At 42.7% G+C, this 20,989-nt stretch overlaps 1 protein-coding gene across 1 annotated transcript in view; it reads right to left on the reverse strand.

Annotated features, from left to right (window-relative positions):
* Positions 1–20,989, reverse strand: part of LOC111141173 (phosphotyrosine interaction domain containing 1) — a 225,127-nt gene that overhangs the window by 114,587 nt on the left and 89,551 nt on the right. Inside the window, exon 2 of the mRNA XM_022493547.1 lies at positions 8,054–8,200. Within this exon, the coding sequence (XP_022349255.1) occupies positions 8,054–8,200 (147 nt within the window). The remainder of the gene's footprint in view (positions 1–8,053; positions 8,201–20,989) is intronic.

Consider the following 20,989-nt stretch of genomic DNA (forward strand, 5'->3'; position numbering starts at 1 on the left):
ACGTGATGAACATTTTCCACACCAGTATAATTTCCACAACATAATTTTTAATGACTGCATGTTTTCCATAGTGCTGTGGAACCAAAATATTATAATATCTCTTCTAGGCACTTAGATTATTTTCCCTTTTTTCACTAATGAATCTTTGCTGATCTCCCAAGAGTTTCTGAAGACAAGAAGTAAAATAGACAGTGACATCTGGAGATGTAGGAAGACAGAGTCTTTGACATGAGTCCAAAGGTTAAGCTTTAAAGCCATAACTGGTTCCCTAAAGTGCCCATTTTTCAGGCATAGCCCCCACAGTGTGGGGCACCAGGAAACAAATAGTTTGAAGGTGTCAAAGATCCCCAGAGAATACCTCAATGGGGCCAACAGCTCTACTGCCTCCACTGCAGGGTAGAGCGACCCCATAAAGAAGCCTACCATCCCACTCAACAAGCACTCAGGCAAAAGGATAATCTATACTCTAAACACTTCGATCGGCTGAAGTGAAAACAATCCCTCATATGAAAAGATGTTAGTCATCAAACAACAAAAGTGAGCTCATGAAGGGTGAAAAGCTTTGCTGAAGCCACCACAGCTGTCAGTGGGAAGACCAAAGGACAGAATTCAAAGTCCTAAGTGGAGACTCGCAGCCAAAAAGTTTACAACCACAAAGTATTCTCCCATGCTAGGCACCACAGCTTTGGCGTAAGCAGTGTGTATGTCAAACATATACACAAAGACCATTCTAGAACAACATACGAGGGCTTCAGCCATCCCAGAGTGGTTTCCATTTTCTCCCCTCAATGCTTCCGAGACTGGAACAGGGTGGCTAGGAGAGTGGGCACCATGTGTAGGATGAAATGACAGGAATAAGACGGAGGACAGTTTCAGTGTCTGGTGGGGAGGACCCTCCTTGGGTTCTCATAATGTTCCTTTTCTGGTGATTCTCCTTTCTCTCTGTGGTCCTCAAACATTAGAAGTGGGTACACACTTCCATGTGTAAGTGGGTGTGCCTACCTCACTCCTTCCTCTTCTCACAGCCCCAATATCCTTGAGGGACAAGACCTCTATGAAATTCTACCTCCATATAACAGTACTCTTTGGGTGTTGCCCACTGGTGGTCTCATAGAAACTTCAAATTTCATAAGCTTGAACTCATGACTTCTGAAATCCCACTTCTCTCTCTCTGCCTTGAAGAATGGGTTGCCCAATTAGAAATCTGGAACGAAAGCCTGAAAGGGGGGGCTCAAGATTTCTTCGATGAATGAGAACATTCCTCCCACCCTCACCCACCAGGAAGACAAAAGCCCCTCGGTGCAGAAGGCCAAACCACTGCTAGCTGATAGTCACTCAGGACTGTCTACACGGGGCCCTGGAGAGTAGCCGATTCTCAAACTGAGGCTTATCTCATCTGTGCCAGAATATCTCCCGTATATATTCAAGGAGCTGAGCTGGGCTGTAACACAGAAGGAAAGTACACCTCCCCTCCTCCCATCCCCCCACCACTCTGCAATCTGAGGCTCTGCATTTGTTTCTACTGCCACTGCTCTTCCTACAGAATGTATTTGTCCTCCCTTAGGTCATTAAGCCTATTTTTTTTTTTTTTTTTTTTGTAGTGGACACCTTTTTTCCTCTCTAGCATCTCCTTCCCTCTTCCCTCCAGTTGGAATTTGCCAACTCCAAAGCAAATACATTTCAATGACTTAAGTCAATTCCAGTTAGATTTTCTGTTATTTCAACCCAAAGGATCCCAAACCATTGTTTACCTTTGTGCCCCTATTACCATCTGGGAAATCCTGAGAGCATGCAGTGTATCCTGCAGATGAAGAAAGAAATGAGAGAAGAAAGTTAAGGAGGAAGGGGGGGAAGGGAGAAGAAGGAGGAAGGGGAAATTGACAAAGAGTAAAAACTGCAGAAAAATGAAAGCTTGTCTCTTAAACAACAGATGTTAGCTCACACCAACTTTACCTTTCGAGTAAATGTACTTTGATTTGTTTACAGGAAAGTCTGAGAAAGAATAAAGAGAAAATAGATTAGAATTAGACACCATTTACTCCAAATCTTGAGATTTACAGTTTGGTTTGAACCAAAAGGTTTAAAGAGCTGATGAGGACTCCATGCTTGACTCTTAACTTCATATGTTATTAGTCTTTATTTTATTTGTATTCTGTCTCGATATCGAAAGCCGAGATGCATTTTTCAAGGAGAGAATCTGCACAGTTAGCAGAACTGGACTCATGCCCTGCCCAAGTCACCTACACCAAGAAAAGGCCACAAAATGCATTCAATGAGGATGACGACACGGTATAATCAATGTTTCTCCCTCATGTGAGTGGGTAAAAGCAGGGGCCTTTGGCTAAAATGAAAAAAATAAAAATAAAAAAACATGACTACATGTCTAATTAAATACAAAACTGATCCAATAAGCACAAAAATATGTGTGAAATAGATACATGTGATGCTAATTTTAAATACATTGAAATTCAAGTAAGAGCCCTCATCCTAAGTAGGGCGGCTGGAATTCACTTCTAAGACTGGCCATCCTACATGGGCGTAAAATGGTAGGATCTGAGGACTGCCTGCAAAGCCTTCATTCAGCTCAGGAACCTCTCCATCTCGTGCAACTGGGATTCAGCCCCGTCCTTCCTGAGAGCTGGTGACTACTGCACTTACTTCTGAACGCACGAACCTCAAGAAGAGTAATAGGAAAATCATCCTGCTGTATGAATCACAACTCCCTTCTTGGGAATTAGATTGTTTGATGGCTTCTGCCCTCACAAAGGGGAACAGACAGTGAACGTCTTAGATGGGACTTCACATGATGCAAAACCAGGTTGCCTCCCTTGGGGGAAGGAGAGATTTGGCAGATGGGGCGTTCTGTAGGAGAGGAGGCCCAGGTGAGGCCCTGGTGGGGCCCGCGATGAAGCATGAGGGGACAGAGGCAGCTTGATGCCCACTGAGCTGCAGAATGAACACAAGGGCCCTTTCATCCTGAGCGATGAGAGAACCAGGGATGGGGGGAGGGTGGGGTGTGGGAAGAAATATTATATGCTCAGTGAGCCCTCTTCTCTACCAACTCCCAAAGCCTGTCTGGTGGTCGAGAAGAGCCAGACCTGGAGACCTGGAGACCAATCTCAAAACGCTAGCTGTCCCCAGCTGAGCAGGTGCAGAGGAAAGACAGCCAGGTAAACCAGAGCCAAGGCAGGCAGACTCAAATCCAAACAGGAGACCTATATAAGCAACTGCCCATTTTCCTGCCTTTCCTTCTTGCTTCTTTCACCTCTTGTCTTCCCAGGTATGTGTCCTCCACGTCATCTTCCGTCTTCAACTCATCAGCGTATTTACACTCAAACTACCGCCATTCACAAACTTTGTGAAAGGTTTTAAACGAAAGATAAATGTTATAGCATGTGTTAGATCCCAATTATGTGTCAGCATCTTTGTTTCAGCATTGCTACTATTTATTTTGGTTCGAAACTATAAATGCCGTAAAGCTGAGGACTATCTCATGAAACAGAGCATGGGCATCCAGGAGCTCAATGGACATTTCGTGTTTCATTTCCTATGCATGTTTTATAAGGAATGTGACTTTTCATTGTGGACTCTCTCTCTCTCTCTCTCGGTTTTTCAAAAACCAAATTGGAAAGCCTGAGAGGTATATTAGGGGTAAAATTATATGACATTTTTATTTATTTTTTTTTCAGTGTTCCAAAATTCCTTGTTTACGATACTTTTAGTACATGATCCCCAATCATTTCTGGGTTTTGTGAACCAAGACAAAATTCGAGTCCAATTGAATCAAGTAAATTTGAGCCTTGGACCTTAAGATGAGAGAATGCCTACGATACAGTGATCTTAGTTCTAGCTGAACGAAGACGAAGAAACTGAGGCTCGCAGAAGCAAAATGACTTGCTACAATCACATGACAGAGCCACTTTTAAGAACTATCTCAGGACACACATGGGAGTCACTCGAAGTCATGAAGAGGGGTTGGAATCTGGTGGGGAGGAGCAGAGGCTATGGAGACATACTGATGAAGTTCAAATGCAGGCTTTGCCAGTCACTCTCTGGATACTCTGATACAGGAAAGAACCTCTCTATGCCTCAACTAACTCACCTGTGAAATGGGGCCAGAGATGGCCCTTGAACTACTGGATGGTCATGAGGACCCAGTGTTTCTATACCATGAAAAGGGAACAGGAGAGTGCTTAATGCATTCCGAAACATCAGCTCTTTATCATTACCATCATTTCTGTATTATTAGTATTTTATCACTAGTTATTATTATCATCAACATTACCACCATTTCACAAAGGCTTTGAGAACTATGGCAATTAGGCCCAGAAATAAGTCAATACAACAAAGAACAGCGCCCCCTGTAGGGCAAGGCGGCACTTACAGGCGCCGTAGGTAGAGCGCACACCGGATGCACAAATTACCCAGCCCAGTTCTTTCTTGGACGTCAGCCTCCTGGTCAGCTTCGGCAAACCCATTCTAGTTCCATCCTCCACGGCCCTGGCCGATCTCCTGCCTCCCCAGGTGTGACTCCACTTAGGTCACTTACGTGGCTCTTCTCACACATCACTCTGCAGCTCAGGTCCTCAAGCTCCAGGCAGTGCCTGGACCCCACAGTCATGTAAATTGCAGTCTAGTTTTTAAGTGCAGGTTCTTTTCTGCCTACTAAGCTGAGTGCCTGCATCAAAATCTCTGGGAAGAACGTCCAGAAACCTGCCCCCTTGGGTTTTCTGATACAGCCCTGGGGATTTATGGATTCAGGCGCTCGTCTATTCCTTCCACTTGACTACAAATTGCATTACCTGCAACGTCTGCCTTGATGCCTTTCTCCACAATTCCATGTACACAGAAGGTCTGCCATGACTATGAATTAAATAAATGTTTGCTAACAAGTCAAAGCCACCTAGGATTCTGTGGTGCAAGGTAGGAGAAGCCAGGTATGATCAACCATGGTTGTTGCTGCTGCAAAATCAGAAACAGCATCGGATACTCTGGAAATCTCCAACAAGAGCATGGGCAGGCACGTCCTAATGGTATGCAATGGGTTTTGCAGTGAAATAACTCCACTCCAGGAAAAAAAAAAAGAAAAAAAAGAAAAAAAAGAAAAAAAAAAAAACGTGGCAGCAGTAAGGAAAACACACACAAAGACCCAGCTGCTCACAACATGAATAGTCTGGCAGGGCAATCCCATCAGAACCCACAGAGAATACAGATCACAGGGAAAGGCGAAATCTGACATGAACCAGAGCCTCGATGGTACTAACCATAACCCACTTTCAACTCCCTTTTCCTTTACTCTGCTCCCTCCTGCCTCTCTCCCTCCCCCAAACCGACAGTTATGCAGGCAGTACTAGAGAGCTGTTTAGTGAAAAAGACCTAGCAGTATGTGCAGATGGAGGGTCCTGTCCGCTGGCCCCGCAGCTGGGCCTGGGCTACATTATGCTCATTATTCCTGGCAGGCGTGAGCCCGAGAGAGCTCCTCCTTCTGCAGCTGGCATTTTGTGAACCAAGTTACTCCTATGAATCAGAGAGGAAGCATTGCATTTTGTTTCTGTGGATGGTGGGGAGACCAAATGGGGAGGTCAGGACATTCTAAACAGAAATTTCAAGGCTCAAACATGGAACTTTTTTGTTGTTTCTTATCGAAAGAATGTGACTCTGAACACAAACATAAGATTGTCATTGAGAATTAAAGAATGTAACTCCAGTGCATTTAAGTTAAAATATAACTGTATAAAGGGCATTATAGTATACAAGTTGAAGAAGGATACATTGGGTGTTTTCTTCCTTCAAAGAGAATCATAAAACTGGAGTTGGCCCAGATCCCTGATTCCAGTTCATGATTATCCACACCTGGAATCTCATCTTCAAGATTTCTAGGGATGGCGAGTTCACAAACTTACTATAGCCCAGTGGACTACGTTTTACACCTTGAATGCCAAAGTTCTTCCCTGTGTCCCAGTGAAATCACTGATGATCTCCCTTTGTCTAGCTAGACATACTGATGCCAGGGCAAACTCACTCTCTTCTGTGTGCTCTTCTGAATTCCTTCTGTTTTTCCCAACATCCTTTTAGAGGTAAAATAAGCAAACACAACCTAATGCAATACACACAAAAAAATTACTCCATGAATCTCAAACCTTATGCTCCTTTTAAGGAAAATGATAGGTTTTTATTCTCCTAGCAGTATTTCTTTCTCTTTAGCAAATATCTCTCTCTCTCTCTCTCTCTCTCTCTCTCTCTCTCTCACACACACACACACACACACACACACACACACACACATATTTCTTCCATATCCCGATTGGATTGCTAGGTCTTTTATTCTGTAACTGCATTTTTCCCCTCCCATTTAAACACACTCCACAGCCTTTATCAAATGAAACTCTTCTTCTTTCACTTGTCCCTAATGACTTCATCTTGCTTTTGAGGGACCTTTTTCCCCAATAGGAACAGAATTCAAAATGACTCTAGGAAATCTCTAAAGTATGTATAACACAATTTGATCTCATATCACTTTCAAATTTAATGAGTATTTTTATAATTCTTTGTATCATCAATTCACCAAAAGCATCGCACACATGGGGACCGAAGGCCAACTCTATGGATCCCCTGTCTCCTGTTGGAACAGAGCCTCTGGCAAGTGCTCTCTGGAAGCTGAAAGTTCACCTTAGCGTACTTACCATTTAAAATCACTTTTTTTTTTTTTTTGATGGAGTCATATAACTAACTCTCTTGCCCAAATCTGACAGTTCCCCACAGTAATTAGAAGAAAGTCAAAACTCTTTGCCACTGCGATGACAAGGCTCATTCTATACCCAGACTCTTGCCTGACCGTACCACAGAACACAATTTTCTCAACTTCTGGGTTCTACTGCCCATTCCTCTCTATTACAAAGCACACACAGACTATCTCTGCCTCTGAGAATTAACACTCCCTGTCTCTTCTGCCTGAAAGATTCTTCCACAAGTTATTCCTGACTGGCTTTCTCAACAGCCAATGCTTGTTTACCTGTACTCTCTCCTCCCTCCTCCCCAACTAGAAGTTAAACCCTACAAAGATGCTGGTGGGTATTGCTCCCACTGTCCCCAGTGCTGGGCAGACACTGAGCACCCACTGGGTATTTGTGGGATGGATGAACACGTGTGGAATTCTGTGTACACAGCCATCACTCAAGATTTCTGTAGGCTCCAATCTGACCATAGCGATGCAAGAATGGGAGAGGGGATGGAACATTCTGGCAAGAAAGACTTCCCTAACCTAGAAACGCAATAAGGAGTCTGTCTACAAGATTATAATAGAAACCCACATGCAAACATACATTTCTGTTTTATTTTATTTTCACTACTCAAAACAAATTTCTGCCCCCTAATTTTTTACTCCTCAAAAAAAATAGCTAATGACAAAATATGCATAAACATATTTTCTTTGTTATTCCTGAACTGATTGCTTTGTTCGTCAATTCATATAAAAAAGAATATCATGCAAGAAAGAACCCAAAAGCCTACCAAAATTACACATTCCACTTCTAGATTTTCTTTAATGTCAGCATTACAGTTTACATAGATGAAAAAAAAATGTTTTTTAATGGATTCTGAGGCATGGATATTAGTATCAATTCTGAGAGCTGAAGCCAAACAAAAATGCAAAATAACCCCCAACAGAGAAGTACACTGTTGAGAAACTTGTTTTTTATTCTTTAAGATGTGTCTTATTTGGAGTGCAAATACAAAGGGAGGAAATATCACTAAGGATAGGACTTTTCTGGGGAGCCCCAAAGTTCCACAGGGCTACCGCAAATATAAGTGAGAAGACTATTTTATTCACACATACTAGAATTTATGTCTTTACCTGGAAACAATGGAGAATGGTTGATTGCTAAAAATACAGCAGATATGGGTTCATCCCACCATCACTCAACGAAGCTCATTAGTCATGTTACATTTTCATTCCTTTCAAAAGTCACCACAGGGAGACAAGTGTCCTAAGGCTGGCTACATGTCCTTTGGTTTGTCCCACCAAGAGAGCCCCTGCTAGCCACATGCCACATACCTTACAGCCACTGTGAGTCCTGGTCTTCATCAGGGGCGTGGTGGTGCACAGCTCGATGGCCTCAGGCTCATGGAAGATGACTGCTGGGAGGGGCTCCTTTTTCAGTGTCAGGACATTCAGCTTGGACTTCAGCATGGTCTGAAAGTGCTGAGAAGCAAGATAAATACATAAATAAGCAAGCCAACTACAGTTAAAGTTTTTGGCATTATACATGGCACAATTGTACATCAAACCCAGGAGGAAAATCTTTGTTTTATGAACTCTGTTTTACGAGGGGAGGTCAAGAGATACTTCAGAAAATGCAGGAAAAAGACTGTCAGGACAGCACTAATGTGACACCATGGGAGACGGCCAACCCCCACCATGAGACCACGGAAACATAGGGTAGCAGGAGAATCACCTAGGACCTTGCTCTGAGAAGTTTTTTCAAAGTGATTTATAGAGATAGAATCCTAGAGATTCCACCATGCCGATTTCAGCCAAATAAGGGAAGATGTTCAGGAGAGAATGTTAACAGAGCTATTAGGGGGTGGTGGGGGTGGAGTGGGATGCAGTCTAGAGCTAACAGAAAAGAAGACCCAGTGAAAAAGAACACAAGACTCCTGCTCTCCTTCTCCAGTTCTGCCATGCACTGGCTGAAGAACTTTAGGAATTTCACTACTTCTCAATAGACCATTTCATATGCTGGATTCTAGGTAAATATCGATTTTATACCCAGCTCCCATTGTCACTGGTTGTAAAATATGCCCAGAATCCAACTATATTTAATTGCTGCTGTGTATACACCCAGTCCAGGCCCCACCATTGTTTGGTCTACCATAGCGTCTGGCCCAACCACTTCCAACTTTGTCCCAATGCAGAGTATTATTACAGTGCAGCCAAAGGGAGATTCAATCAATGCATTTCACCCCTTAGTTAAGACCCTCCCAAGCCTTTCCTTCTTCTCACAGAAAAATTCCAAGTCCTTTCCCTGGCCCTAGAGCTCATGCACCATTCAGGGACTTCTGCTTCTCTAACCTCATTTCCCACCCTTTACCCTCTCACTTGGATCCAGCCACCATGGCCTCTTTATTCTTCTGAGAATAAGGCAAAGACTCATGTGTCTTGGAACCTCTGAACATGCTACTCCTGCCCTAGTAACTGCCTGCCTGGTTTCCTGATCTTCTGAGGACCTTGATCAAATGTCACCTTATGGGACAGTCCTTCTTGATCAACATTATGTAAAATAGCATATGTGTGCACACATTCACACAGACACGCACAGATGGCTTTATGGGCATGCCACCTGTTCCGTCGCAACAGTGTCCCATGCTCAGGAGGCTCCACACTTGCATTAATGCTCTTGGGTTAAAGTAAAAATCTTGAAATCCCTCATAACTGTACCTTTGAGCTTGCATTTCATAAGTGAAGTCCAATGAGATGGCAATGTGCATACATAAATAGAGGAAATATACACAGTATGTGCATCCCCTGATGCCTAGGAATTCAACGGGATGCCAAGTGAGGACAAGGTAAGGGTGTTAAGCCTATGGCTCAGTAAGCAGAACACTGACAGCCCCAAGAGTTCATCCTTAGAAGTAGAACTTGCTTCAAGTGCAGAAAGAAGTCAGTTGTATCCTAACTAACATGAGTGATCAAGGAACTCTAGCATATCCCTTTTATCTGCATGACTTTTCCTGTAGTAGGCAACCACTTACACTAAAAATGACAACAGGGAAGGAAAGGGACAGGCAGGGCAACCACAGCTCCTCCTCCTCCCATCCATCCCTCCTCAGGAATCCGCAAACCAAAGGTAAAGTGTGGGGAGAATGTGCATGTCTTAGAGATGAAAGAAAAACAGATGAGCTGGGTTTGTAGCGTGTTTCCACTGCTCTGGCAAGCACAACATTGAGACACACCCATGAACTAGGAAATGCAGATCATGTGACTTCAGTGATTCCACGTCTATATTTGCATTGAAAATGGGCGTTGCACAACCTAATGATGAATGGCAGATTTGTGTTAAGAATCTAAATTCTGAATTTGTCTTTGCTTACAACAGATAAAATAGCAAAAGCCAAACAGAAAGAAAAAAAAATCCACCATGACTATCGTAGAGAGAAATTCAGGGAAGAAAGGAAAAAATTTTATGTTTCAGTACCTTTGGGGGCACTTTTTTTGACTTTTTGAGGAGAGATACTGCATTTTCACTGTGCCCTGGGCCTCACAAATTATGGAGCCAGATCTGCCCACGTAGATACTTCTCACTGTGTAGTCCCTTCCTCTGCTTTATTATTCATCACTACTTATTACCACTACAAAATTATGTATTTTATTCATCTTATTTTCTGTCATCTTCCATTAGAATACAAATGCCATAAGAGCAGAAACTGTTTCAGTCAGTGAAGGATCCCAAGGGCCTAAAACAGTTTAATGGGTTCATGGAGAATCTACTAGAACTCCCAACTGATCACACTGATTGTCCGTTTTATGGGCCACCTTCACTTAACTAAACATTAATCCAGGAGTTGCTGTGAAGGTACTTTGTAGGTATGATTTTAAGTCTATAATCATGAGTCCAGATATATCCTCGATAATCTGGGTGGACTGGAGTCAATCCACTGAAAAGACCTTACCAGGTGAGGTGAGGCTTCCCTGAGGAGGAAGAACTTCTACCTGTGGACGGCAGCTTCAGTCTGTGCCGAGAGTTCCAGCCAACCCTTCCCAATAGCCTGCCCCAGGGTTCTCAGACTTGCCTCGCCAGCGTCCGCAACTGCATTAGCCAGTTCCCTGCATAAATCTCGCTGCATGTCTCCTACTAGTTCCGTCTCTCTGATCCAACCCTGACTCATACTGCTACCTTCTAGGTGATAAAGTTGCCACGCCGGTATTTCTTCAAATGGGAGAAAGAGTTACCCTAATATTTCCCTGTGAGTCCTGATTTGTAATTTTTAAAAACAGAGAGGCAAGTTTTCATATGAATCTGGAAGCTTCTGTCTTTGTTCTTAATTGATTCTCATCCAACACTGGGGGTAACAAAGGTGTCTGAGCGGAGCACCACAGACACCTAAGAATGAGAGGCAAAGCTGGTTGCCATGGCGGGACAGCAACTGAGGTCATACGATGAAGAAGGTAAAGGGGAGAAAGGCTCAGAAAACAAGGTGACGAGCAAATGGGGACACTGTCCCCCGTCTGCCATTTTGCGGAGCTCGATGAGAAGTACATTGCTCAACTCAGCCTGACTCCTGCCACACAGTATGTTCCTAAAGATGGCCCCAGAGGTGACTCTATTGTCATGAAGGCTGGACCACCTCACTGCCCAGAAGCTCTGAGACTGTCCCCCGGCCCCCATTGTGGGACCAATGTCACGGCTCTCAGTCCTGTCGCTGAGCACAGAGAGAGATGGGAAGCTGCAGACTGGCACAAACACACACACAGCCGGACAGCCAAGTAAAAGAATGAAAGAAACATTTTAAAAACCCAAAACTGGGAACAGTGTGCCAACTTCAACACACATGCTGCATAACTTGAGCTACCTAACTCTTCAGAGCCTTGGCATCTCCCGCCAGGCAAGGTGCATGCCCCACGTTAGCTCACTGGGCCATCGAGTGCACCTTCCCTGAACACCTGCACTCAGCCAGACACTGTGGCAGACGCAGCTGGAATGGAAATCAAATGTTAGCCTCTGCCTGAAAGGGGTTCTCCCAGTAGCTGGAGACTGGGAAATCAAATGACAACTGCAAATCGTGTGAGTTTATCAGACTAGCTGAATGGAGATGCTAGGGCAGTATCTGAATGTGAAATTGAGAAATGACTCCTTTAAAAAACGGGGGGGGGGGGGGGATTTGGGCCCCTGGGTGGCTCAGTTGGTTAAGCATCTGCCTTCAGCTCAGGTCATGATCCCAGGGTGCTGGGATTGAGTCCCACGGGCTCTCTCCTCAGCAGGAAGCCTGCTTCTCCCCCTCCCTCTGCCTGCTGCTCTGCCTACTTGTGCTGTCTGTCTCTTTCTCTTTGTCAAATGAATAAATAAAATCTTTAAAAATTTTTTTTAATTTTTTTTTCTTTAATGGCTTTGTCCTTTTTGCCAACAATGAAAGTGTGAGGGTAAAGAGGGAAATACACTGTGAATGATCTGATGAGTCATTGAGTCTACAATAATATGTCTTCTTATGGAAAATTAACATTTTTATGTAACTCTGAGTGGCTCTTTTAAGTCTTCAAGGGGTGGCTTTAGCCATTTGTGATAAGAACACTCCTGTGCCTTCTTCGAGCAAATGCCTCCACTGCTATCTAGCTGCTCTGTGGACTGGGGCTGTCCCTGTCCCCTGACCCTGGGAAAGAATATGGGACACAGGCTGATCACCTGAGTACCGCATGTCCCTGGCTAAAGGCACTGGTTTAGAGGAAACTCAAGACTGGCTGAACAGACTCTTCCAGAAGCCTGAATGACCAAGTTGCCCAGGCCAGAGTGACGTGAATACAAAGCTGCTGTCGACCTGCTCACCCGCCAAGGTCAGCCTGAGAATGGGATCGCACAGAAACAAAGAGGACCGGGATACGGAGGGTCACGGACTTGACATTGCTGAGCCCTGGATCAAGCCTCATCTGACTCAGATCCATCCACGGATTTACAGAGAATATGAACCAATACATCTCCGTGATGCTTCAGCGAGCTCGGGTTAGGAGTCTGACCCTGGCAACTAAGAGTCTCGCTAACACAAATTACTTCTCGGTGAAAAGAAAAATCGTCTGAAACAATAAAATGGAGCCGCTAACAAAATTCAAAAAGGACTTCATAAATGTTAAACTGCAGAAGCCAACAGCAACATTGTATTAAAAAAAAAAAAAAAAAAAAGAGAATCTTGCATTTTGTTACCTGAATAGGTTGAGCCTTAATGATAAACACCAATAATAACTGAAATGAAGTATTACAATCCCTAGGTTATCCATGTTTGCAATACAGTCCTCTGAGCTCCGGCCGAAATGAGATGAATTCTAAGTCTCCAGAAATAGCCAAAGGACATATGATGACATCCATTCAGGTGACAAATTCCCTTGCTGGGTAGCAAAGATGGAGATGGGACAACCAGCTCTATTAGAACTGCAAGTCTTGTACTTCCCAGGTCTTAGCTTTCCCATCTGTCAAGTGTAAGGGGCTACGTTATGCCATGTCAAAAAGGGTATTGCTTGTTCTTTGTGTGGGTAGACAAGTGCAACAAAGACAATGCAATTTGCCATCATCTAGGAGCATTACAAAAAGGCAACAAAAGAGGAATCTAACAGAGGAGTTTGGAAAAACGATTGCTCCCAAATGAAAGACGCACAGAGTTCCATAAAGAAAATGTGTTATTCATTCTTAAAGGAGGGAAGTGAATAGTGTTGTAGAAAATTAGGGCACTGCCCCGGACAAATTAAACAAAGCTCGGCTTTCTGCATTGGGTGCTTTATGTGCAACCCTAAAATAGAGCCACTAAATCAAGCCCCATTATGCGAATGGGGTAACCGCCATGCCCTGTATAATTTTACAGTTGGCGCTTCCTACTCCTATTCAGACATTAATCTCTGACAGTTCAGCAGGCAAGGATTTACATATTTTACCAATTCAAATCGGGTGTATCTCACCTTTGTATTGACTCTCTATCCAAAATATAAAGCATCTTTTGAAGGCAAATCCCGCTTCCTCTTTTTCTAAGATAACTGGAACACTATCCTCCCTCAAATTAAAGAAAAGGCATTAAGGTTTTAATCCCTGGTTCATCCTTGCATTGTGAAGGCTGGCTAAAATGGTCAGTTTTAACTTGCAAATTACTGATTCAGTAAGGCCTTAATCAAGCTTCAGAAATATTGCAAATGTTCTCCTGAAGAGAATGACAAGGCATCAGTGGGTGAACCAAATAAATGGAAAACTTCAGTTCCCCAAACAAATGTTAATTTGTACTAGGCGTGCAAAAATCAGTAGGGCTTTCACATTCTGTTCATAACCACACTGCATTTTATTCCTTGGGGAGTATGTAAGAATTAATTAAACTTTGTTGTGGTTTCCTTACATTTTATACCTTTTTTTTTTAAAGTAGATTCAAGCCCCAAGCATGAGAAAAGAAACCATTGCAATACTCCACCTTGACTTTCCAGAAGATCTTACTTATCACTTTTAATGAAAAATTCTTAGATTTCTGTTTTTAAATATTTATTCTGGCATTTTTACAAAACAAAACAAAACAAAATAACATAAAAACAAGAAAAAAATACTTTCCTGTTAGAGAAACCACAAATGATTGGCTATACAATTAAGAGCAATCCCATGAATGAGTAAAAGAAAATTTCACGTACATCCAATTTTCACGTGAGTATGTTTTAATACAAAAGATGGTTTTCACTTTTGTCCTTTTTTAAAAAGAAAAGAGAGTTGGAAACTCTCCCCCAAAGTCAGCAAGCATATTCAAAATTGCACTCTTTTACTTTGAGGATTAATTTTTTTAATGCATTTTATGGTGATCTGGTATTTCAAGAAAAGAAAGACCTACAGCAGTCTGGCATCTTCCTTCTTGCTGCAAAGTGTCCTAGTAACTGCTTTATTGCAAAAAGTTCCAACTTAATTTTAAAGGCCTACCTCCAGACACTCCTAAATTTAAAAGGTTGTCTATATCTGTTAAAGTGATCGCTATTATTAAACTAACTGAAAATACTCATGTTCACACACCCGTATTTATTCATGCAGTTTTAATTATGGAAGCGTTTCTTTTGCACATCACAGATTCTCTCAAGAGATTATGTGGGAGAGGCACAAAAATAACTCAATGCCCACAGAGCCCACAGAAAGCCCTCAAGGCTCACGAAGAGCTCACTGGGGAGGAGGAAGATTTCAGCACGCGTACACAGGAGTATAACAGTCAGAAAAGGTGAAGTGGAAATATGGTATTGGTGGTGTACTATCACCTTAACGCAGTAAGTTAAAGGTGTAGGCTATGGGCGCCTGCGTGGCTCAGTGGGTTAAGCCTCTGCCTTCGGCTCAGGTCATGATCCCAGGGTCCTGGGATCGACCTCGGTGTGGGGCTCTCTGCTCAGCGGAGAACTTGCTTCTCCCTCTCTCTCTACCACTCCCCTTGCTTGTGCTCTCTCTCTCTGTCAAATAAATGAATAAAATCTTTAAAAATAAATAAATAAATAAAGGTGTATGCTACAAACCGTAAAGCAAAGACTAATATAACAAGCCAAAGAGTTAGAAAAGATAAAACAGAATCATAAAAATGAAGGCCAAAGGAGAGGGAAAAGGTAACAACGATAAAAATCCAGATGAGACAAATAGAAAATAAATCATAAAGCGATAGATTTAAAAATCTATAAAATTGATACCCCTAGTAAAAAAAAGGCAGATTTAGTGAGATTTTGATGAGGGAGGCCTGATTCTATGTTGCCTAAAGAAATTCGCTCAAAATATAAAGAAGCAAATACTACTGATAGGGCCACAAAGGATAAATAAACATAAACTACAAATAGGGTTGGAGATTCAACCCTGCCCTCTCCCAATGGATAAAATACATAGAAAAGTGGCAAGGATCTCTCAAGTTTGAATAACGCCACCAACCAATGTGATGTAGTTGACATTTATAGATGGCTCCACCCAAAAACAACAGAATTCAAGGGTACAGAATACACTTCACCAAAAAAAACCAAATTCTAGACCATAAAAAAACAATTTAAAAAAATAAAATAAAAAAACACCTCAGTAAATTTACGATTCAAATTCTACAAAGGAAAATCAACAGAAAGATCTCGGTAAAATTTTCAAATACGTGGAAACTAGTACAGTTCCAAATAACCCCTAAATCAAAGAATAAATCAAAAGACAAGGCAGAACGTACTTCGAACTGAATGGAAAGGAAAACATAACTCATCGAAAATTCTGAGATGCCACTAAAACATACATAAGGGTAAGGGTAATTTTATAGCACAAAATGCCAATATTAGAAAAGAAGAAAATTCTTTCTTCAATAAACTCAGCTTCAACCTTCAAAAAAAAAAGGAAGACTAAACAGAGTAAATGAAACCCAAAGTGAGTAGAAGAAATCAAATAATAAATAAAGATTGGAGGAGGAAAATCAATCAATAAATGTAAAACACAGAAAATCAATAATTAATATGATGGCCTATCTCCACGTTCACTAACTCTTCCTTTGCATCTGCTGAGTCTACTGATGAGCCCATTAAAGGCCATCTTCATCTCTGTTAACTCTGTTGTTGTCTTCCTTCTCATTTTTGTTTTTCTTAGCACTTTTGTATGATTCTTTCTTTGCTGAAATACCCCATGCTTGCTCTTCACTTTTTTCACTGGAGCCTTTAAATATTTATCAGTTATTTTAAATTCCCTATCAGAGTCATCTCTGGGCCTGGTTCTGTTAATGGCTTTGTCTTCTCACTAAGGATCATTTTCCTCCTGGCTTTTTGTGCCTCTCCTATTTTTCTGTTGGATTCTGGACATCATGTGCAGTAGAGTCCCAGGGAAATAACGCTTAAACCTGAAACTGATCACATCCCTTCTGCTCGGGCATCAGTGTGGTGTCGCAAGTCAATCTCGTCTGAAACTGGTCTGGCTTGGGTTTTATTGCTGCACCACAGTTTTGATTCCTCTAGAATGATGTTGTCTTTAGGCTGGGGTCGGCATCACTGGGAGGTATATCTCAATGCTCCTGTTCCCTCTTGCAGACTTCTCTGTACCCCTAGGACTCACAGCATCTCCCCCACCCATGCTTCCCCTGTCCCCACAGATTAACTACAACTGCTTGATACTAGGTGCTTTCTAGCCTGGGAGTGTGCTGGGGGGAGCACAAGGAAGGGTTCTTCCCTCTTGCTCCACCTCAGCCTTAGGCAGATCCTGTGTCCTCTGGTCTTGGAAGTCAGGCTTTCTCAGTGATCTTGTCTCTGTCCCCGCTATTCAGAGACCACAACTTGTCTGGATCCAGGGTGGCTCCCTGCCTTTCTTCCAGATGCAGAGGACTTTTTTCTTTTCCTCTCCACATGTTACAATGGGTCTTCACCTAAGCCCTCAAAGCACAGAATGTTTCCCCTTTCCCCAGCTGTGCAGTCTCGTGTTGTTTAGAAGAAATGAGTCCGGGTACATGGCCTTAACCATGACAGCCACCCCTCCCCCAGGCCTAGACCATCAAAGAAGGCCTGCTCTGGCCTCCAGCCTCGCTGTCAGAAGATCTCATGAGTCCTGGTGGTGCTCTGTTTGGAAAGGCCTATGAGTTGATACAAATTCATATTTGCATCAAATTCTTCACCTTGGGTGAAGAGTAACCATGAGCTCTTCACACCAGTACTAGGCAACAATCAACCTTTAAAAATGAGTGAAGAAAGTTAGCTGAGTATTTCCTACCCCTTTGCCTTATAGGCCATCTTCCACCATTCTCCACTACAAGTGAGCTGTAACTCATATGGTGCCTTTTTTTTTTTTTTTTTTTCCTTTTTGGAAGTCTTGTTTTCTATATATTTTGGGCCAGTTGGATGTACTATGACCCTGGCTCTTTTTTTTTTTTTTTTTTTGACCCTGGCTCTTTGATGGGTTCAAGAGGTTTGATTCTATAAATTAGCTGTTTTTTTCTCGTTAACAGGATGGAAAGTGATGCTCTTCTTGCTGTTTTCATTGTAGGCAGAAGCCAGAGTCAAATTTATATTTTTAATCAACCAAAACTAAGTGCACTGAAGATTGCTTTGTATTTGGAAAGATACACATAAAATGTTATAAAATATATATTAGTATTATCCTTAAGTTCCAAAGGTCCTTTCCCCTCAAGCCCTGTTTCCGTCCAGCTCAGATATTTATGGGTCCGTGGATGCTAACTACTATCTGGTTGTGGTCGGCTTCCTCCCTCCCTTCTCAGACACATCCTCTCCTGCTTCGGAAATGTGGACACAGGAACCCTGAAACTCTGTCTAGGAGGAATTACAACCCAGAAATGCAGAACGTCAAGAAGAGGAGCAACCTTCCAGATGACCTAGATCAACTCCCTCATTTCACAGATGAAGAAACCGTAATGACTGGCCTGGTTCAGTCAACCAGCATGCCAGCCCAGATCACTGCACCCATCCAGAGTCGATAAGCTTGCTGCTGTATCATCTTTTAAAACTGCATAATAGGGGAACCTGGGTGGCTCAGTTGGTTAAGCATCTGCCTTCTGGTCAGGTCATGATCTCACAGTCTTGGGATCGAGCCCTGCTTTGGGGTCCCTGCTCAGTGGGCAGTCCACTTCCTCTCTCCCTCTCCTGCTCCTTCTTGTGCTCTCTCATTTGTTCTCTCCCTCTCTCAAAAGTAAACAAATAAAATCTTCAAAAATAAGTAAATAAAACTGCATAATAGATTTCATTCTGTAATCAACAGTATAAGGCACGGAATGAAATGAAAGGTTTTAGAATCAGAAAATCCTAGGTTCAGTCGTGAGTCTCAGTATATGACTCACCATACCGCAGGAGCAGCAATTGATACAAATGTGCGCATGTGAGAGAGAGAGAGAGAGAGAGATGGATCCACACTTCCCATCAAGTGACAAAGGCACTTGACAAGGATTATCTCACTTACCTTCCAATACCATTCTGAATAAAGCAGGGTGGATTTGCTCTAAGGCGCTCTGACGTCAAGGTCCTGAGTCTCTAATAAATCCTGCGGTATTACCCTTGACAATGTACATCAAATACCTAGAGAAATAACTGTACACTCACGCGCGCATGTGCGTGCACGTGCGCACACACACACACACACACACAAATTATCTTTATTTTTTTCCCTCCCTATGTTCTGCCATTTAAATTTAGACAACCACTTTAAAGTATCTGGAAGCATAGGGGCACCTGGGTGGCTCAGCCAATTAAATGTCCGTCTCTTGATTTCGGTTTGGTTCATGATCTCAGGGTTGTGGGATCGAACCCCATGTCAGGCTCTGTGCTGAACTTGGAGTCTGCTTAAGAGTCTCTCTCTTTCCCTGTCTCTCCCCCATCTGCTCACGCAAACGTATGGCTCTCACTCTCTCTCTAAAAAAACAAAACAAAACTCTAGAAGCACATATACAAAAGCATAAATAGTATTGCTTCCAGGTTGTTGAATTATATGTAATTTTTTTCTCTTTTTTCCTTTGCTCTCTTATATTTTCAATCATGCCGAAAGCCAACTGCTACTAATTTTCTGTAAACTTTAATGTTATCTATCTGCAATTATCTAGTAGCTGAGGCCTTGATCAGGTGGCTCCCTAACCATGTCCTTCTCGGATGCACACGTGAGCATGAGTGAAACACAAGGTGAGCCTTTAAAACCCAGACCAAAGCAAGTGCATGACAAGAAATACCCCAAGAACTTGTCTTCCTCCAAAGCAATAAATGAGGGCACAGAGCAGAGAATAAAAACAAAACAGCATAAACACCCTTTTAGAAGACTGAAGTCAGACCAAACAAGGTAAGATTTGGAAACCAAACCAAATGTTATGAGTTTAAGATTCCACAGGGGATGGGCATTTAGGAGGGCACGTGTTGTGATGAGCACTGGGTGTTATGCATAACCAATGAATCATGGAACACTACATCAAAAACTAATGATGTACTATATGGTGGCTAATGGAACATAATTAAAAAAAAAAAAAAAAAGCTGTTTCTCCTATTTTCCCAAGGGACTTCATTCAGTTCCCGGGTACAGCCCCAGGGACACCTTTATGTTCCAATTGGAAATTCCTGCTTTGTGGTGTCAGGAAATCCTCTGCCCACGGGGACACAGCACGTCTGTGTTAGGAACACGTCCATCCCCGCTCATTTGGTTTTATTTTCACTTCATTTTCACTGGGCAAAATTCCTCTGCAGGACTGTATTTTGGTGGATACACGACTGAACATTATCTTGGCAGGTTGGAAAGAAACTAAAAATAATTTTGTCCCCAGGCTTCAAATGGTCTGGAAGGTAGCATGCCAGAGACTGGGCAAGGCAGAGTTTGCTTTGATGAGGGCGCCATGGACAGCGCCGGGCTGCAGTCATCCACAGAGGATGGAGAAGTCATTGGCTATACATGATACCTTCAGAAGAGGGGTTTTTGGTTTTGTTTTGTTTTGTTCTAAGTGTAAAATGTTGTCCATATCAAGGAATACAGCTCTTATATTCTGGTGGTGTTCCTCAGTTATAATCACATCTATAAAGGCTTTCCTGAAACTCCCTACATGCCAGCCCAGGTAAAAGTTACCTTTCTGCCTGACCTGCGCTGTGGACAATAATCAGGACTTTCATGCTACCTGTCACATCGGGATGTACTGCTTCCCTCCTGTCTCTTTGTCCCTAGCTAAGCACTTGACGCAGAGCAGCTGCGAGATAAATGCTTAATGCAAAAACAAATAATTAAGAGAAGAAAAACATTATTGGAATAATAAAAAAAAAAAACTTTAAACACGTGCCTGAATCACACTGTTCTCATTTTAGCCGATTGCCTTCCATTCCATGATTTCATACCACTTCCCACAACCATCAGCCAGACTGTTCCTCTCTGAAGATCACCTTGGCAATGAGCTCCAGTCCAGGTCCACAACCAGACAAATATCCCACCTCCCTGGCAGGAAGCCAGCAACTCTCAGCCACAAGAACCACGATTAATGGCCCCACTTGGGTCCCCTGAAATCAGGTAAATCCATTAAGTTTCCTTGGAAAGGAAGGGATCTGTGCCTCCAGCCCTAAGAGGAGTAACATGTAAAAGAGGCCATCTGCTAGGCCCGTCCCACTGCACTCCAACAGGAAAGGCTCATCCCCACCCAGTCCTGGTATAGATAGCAAACCATTTCAATGAGAAAAATGACCCCTTTTTGAGCTACAGCCAAAAGGGCCAGACATCTGAAGAAGAGCCTCTCTTTTGTCCTCCAAGTGGCTTAGGAATGGAATGTCCTTCCTAAACCAAGGGACCCTGCAGGCAAGTATCAACTATTAATTGCTGTAGCA

Source organism: Enhydra lutris, unplaced genomic scaffold, assembly GCF_002288905.1.
Source record: "Enhydra lutris kenyoni isolate GAN:26980312 unplaced genomic scaffold, ASM228890v2 scaffoldscaffold1, whole genome shotgun sequence".
Lineage (NCBI taxonomy): Eukaryota > Metazoa > Chordata > Mammalia > Carnivora > Mustelidae > Enhydra > Enhydra lutris.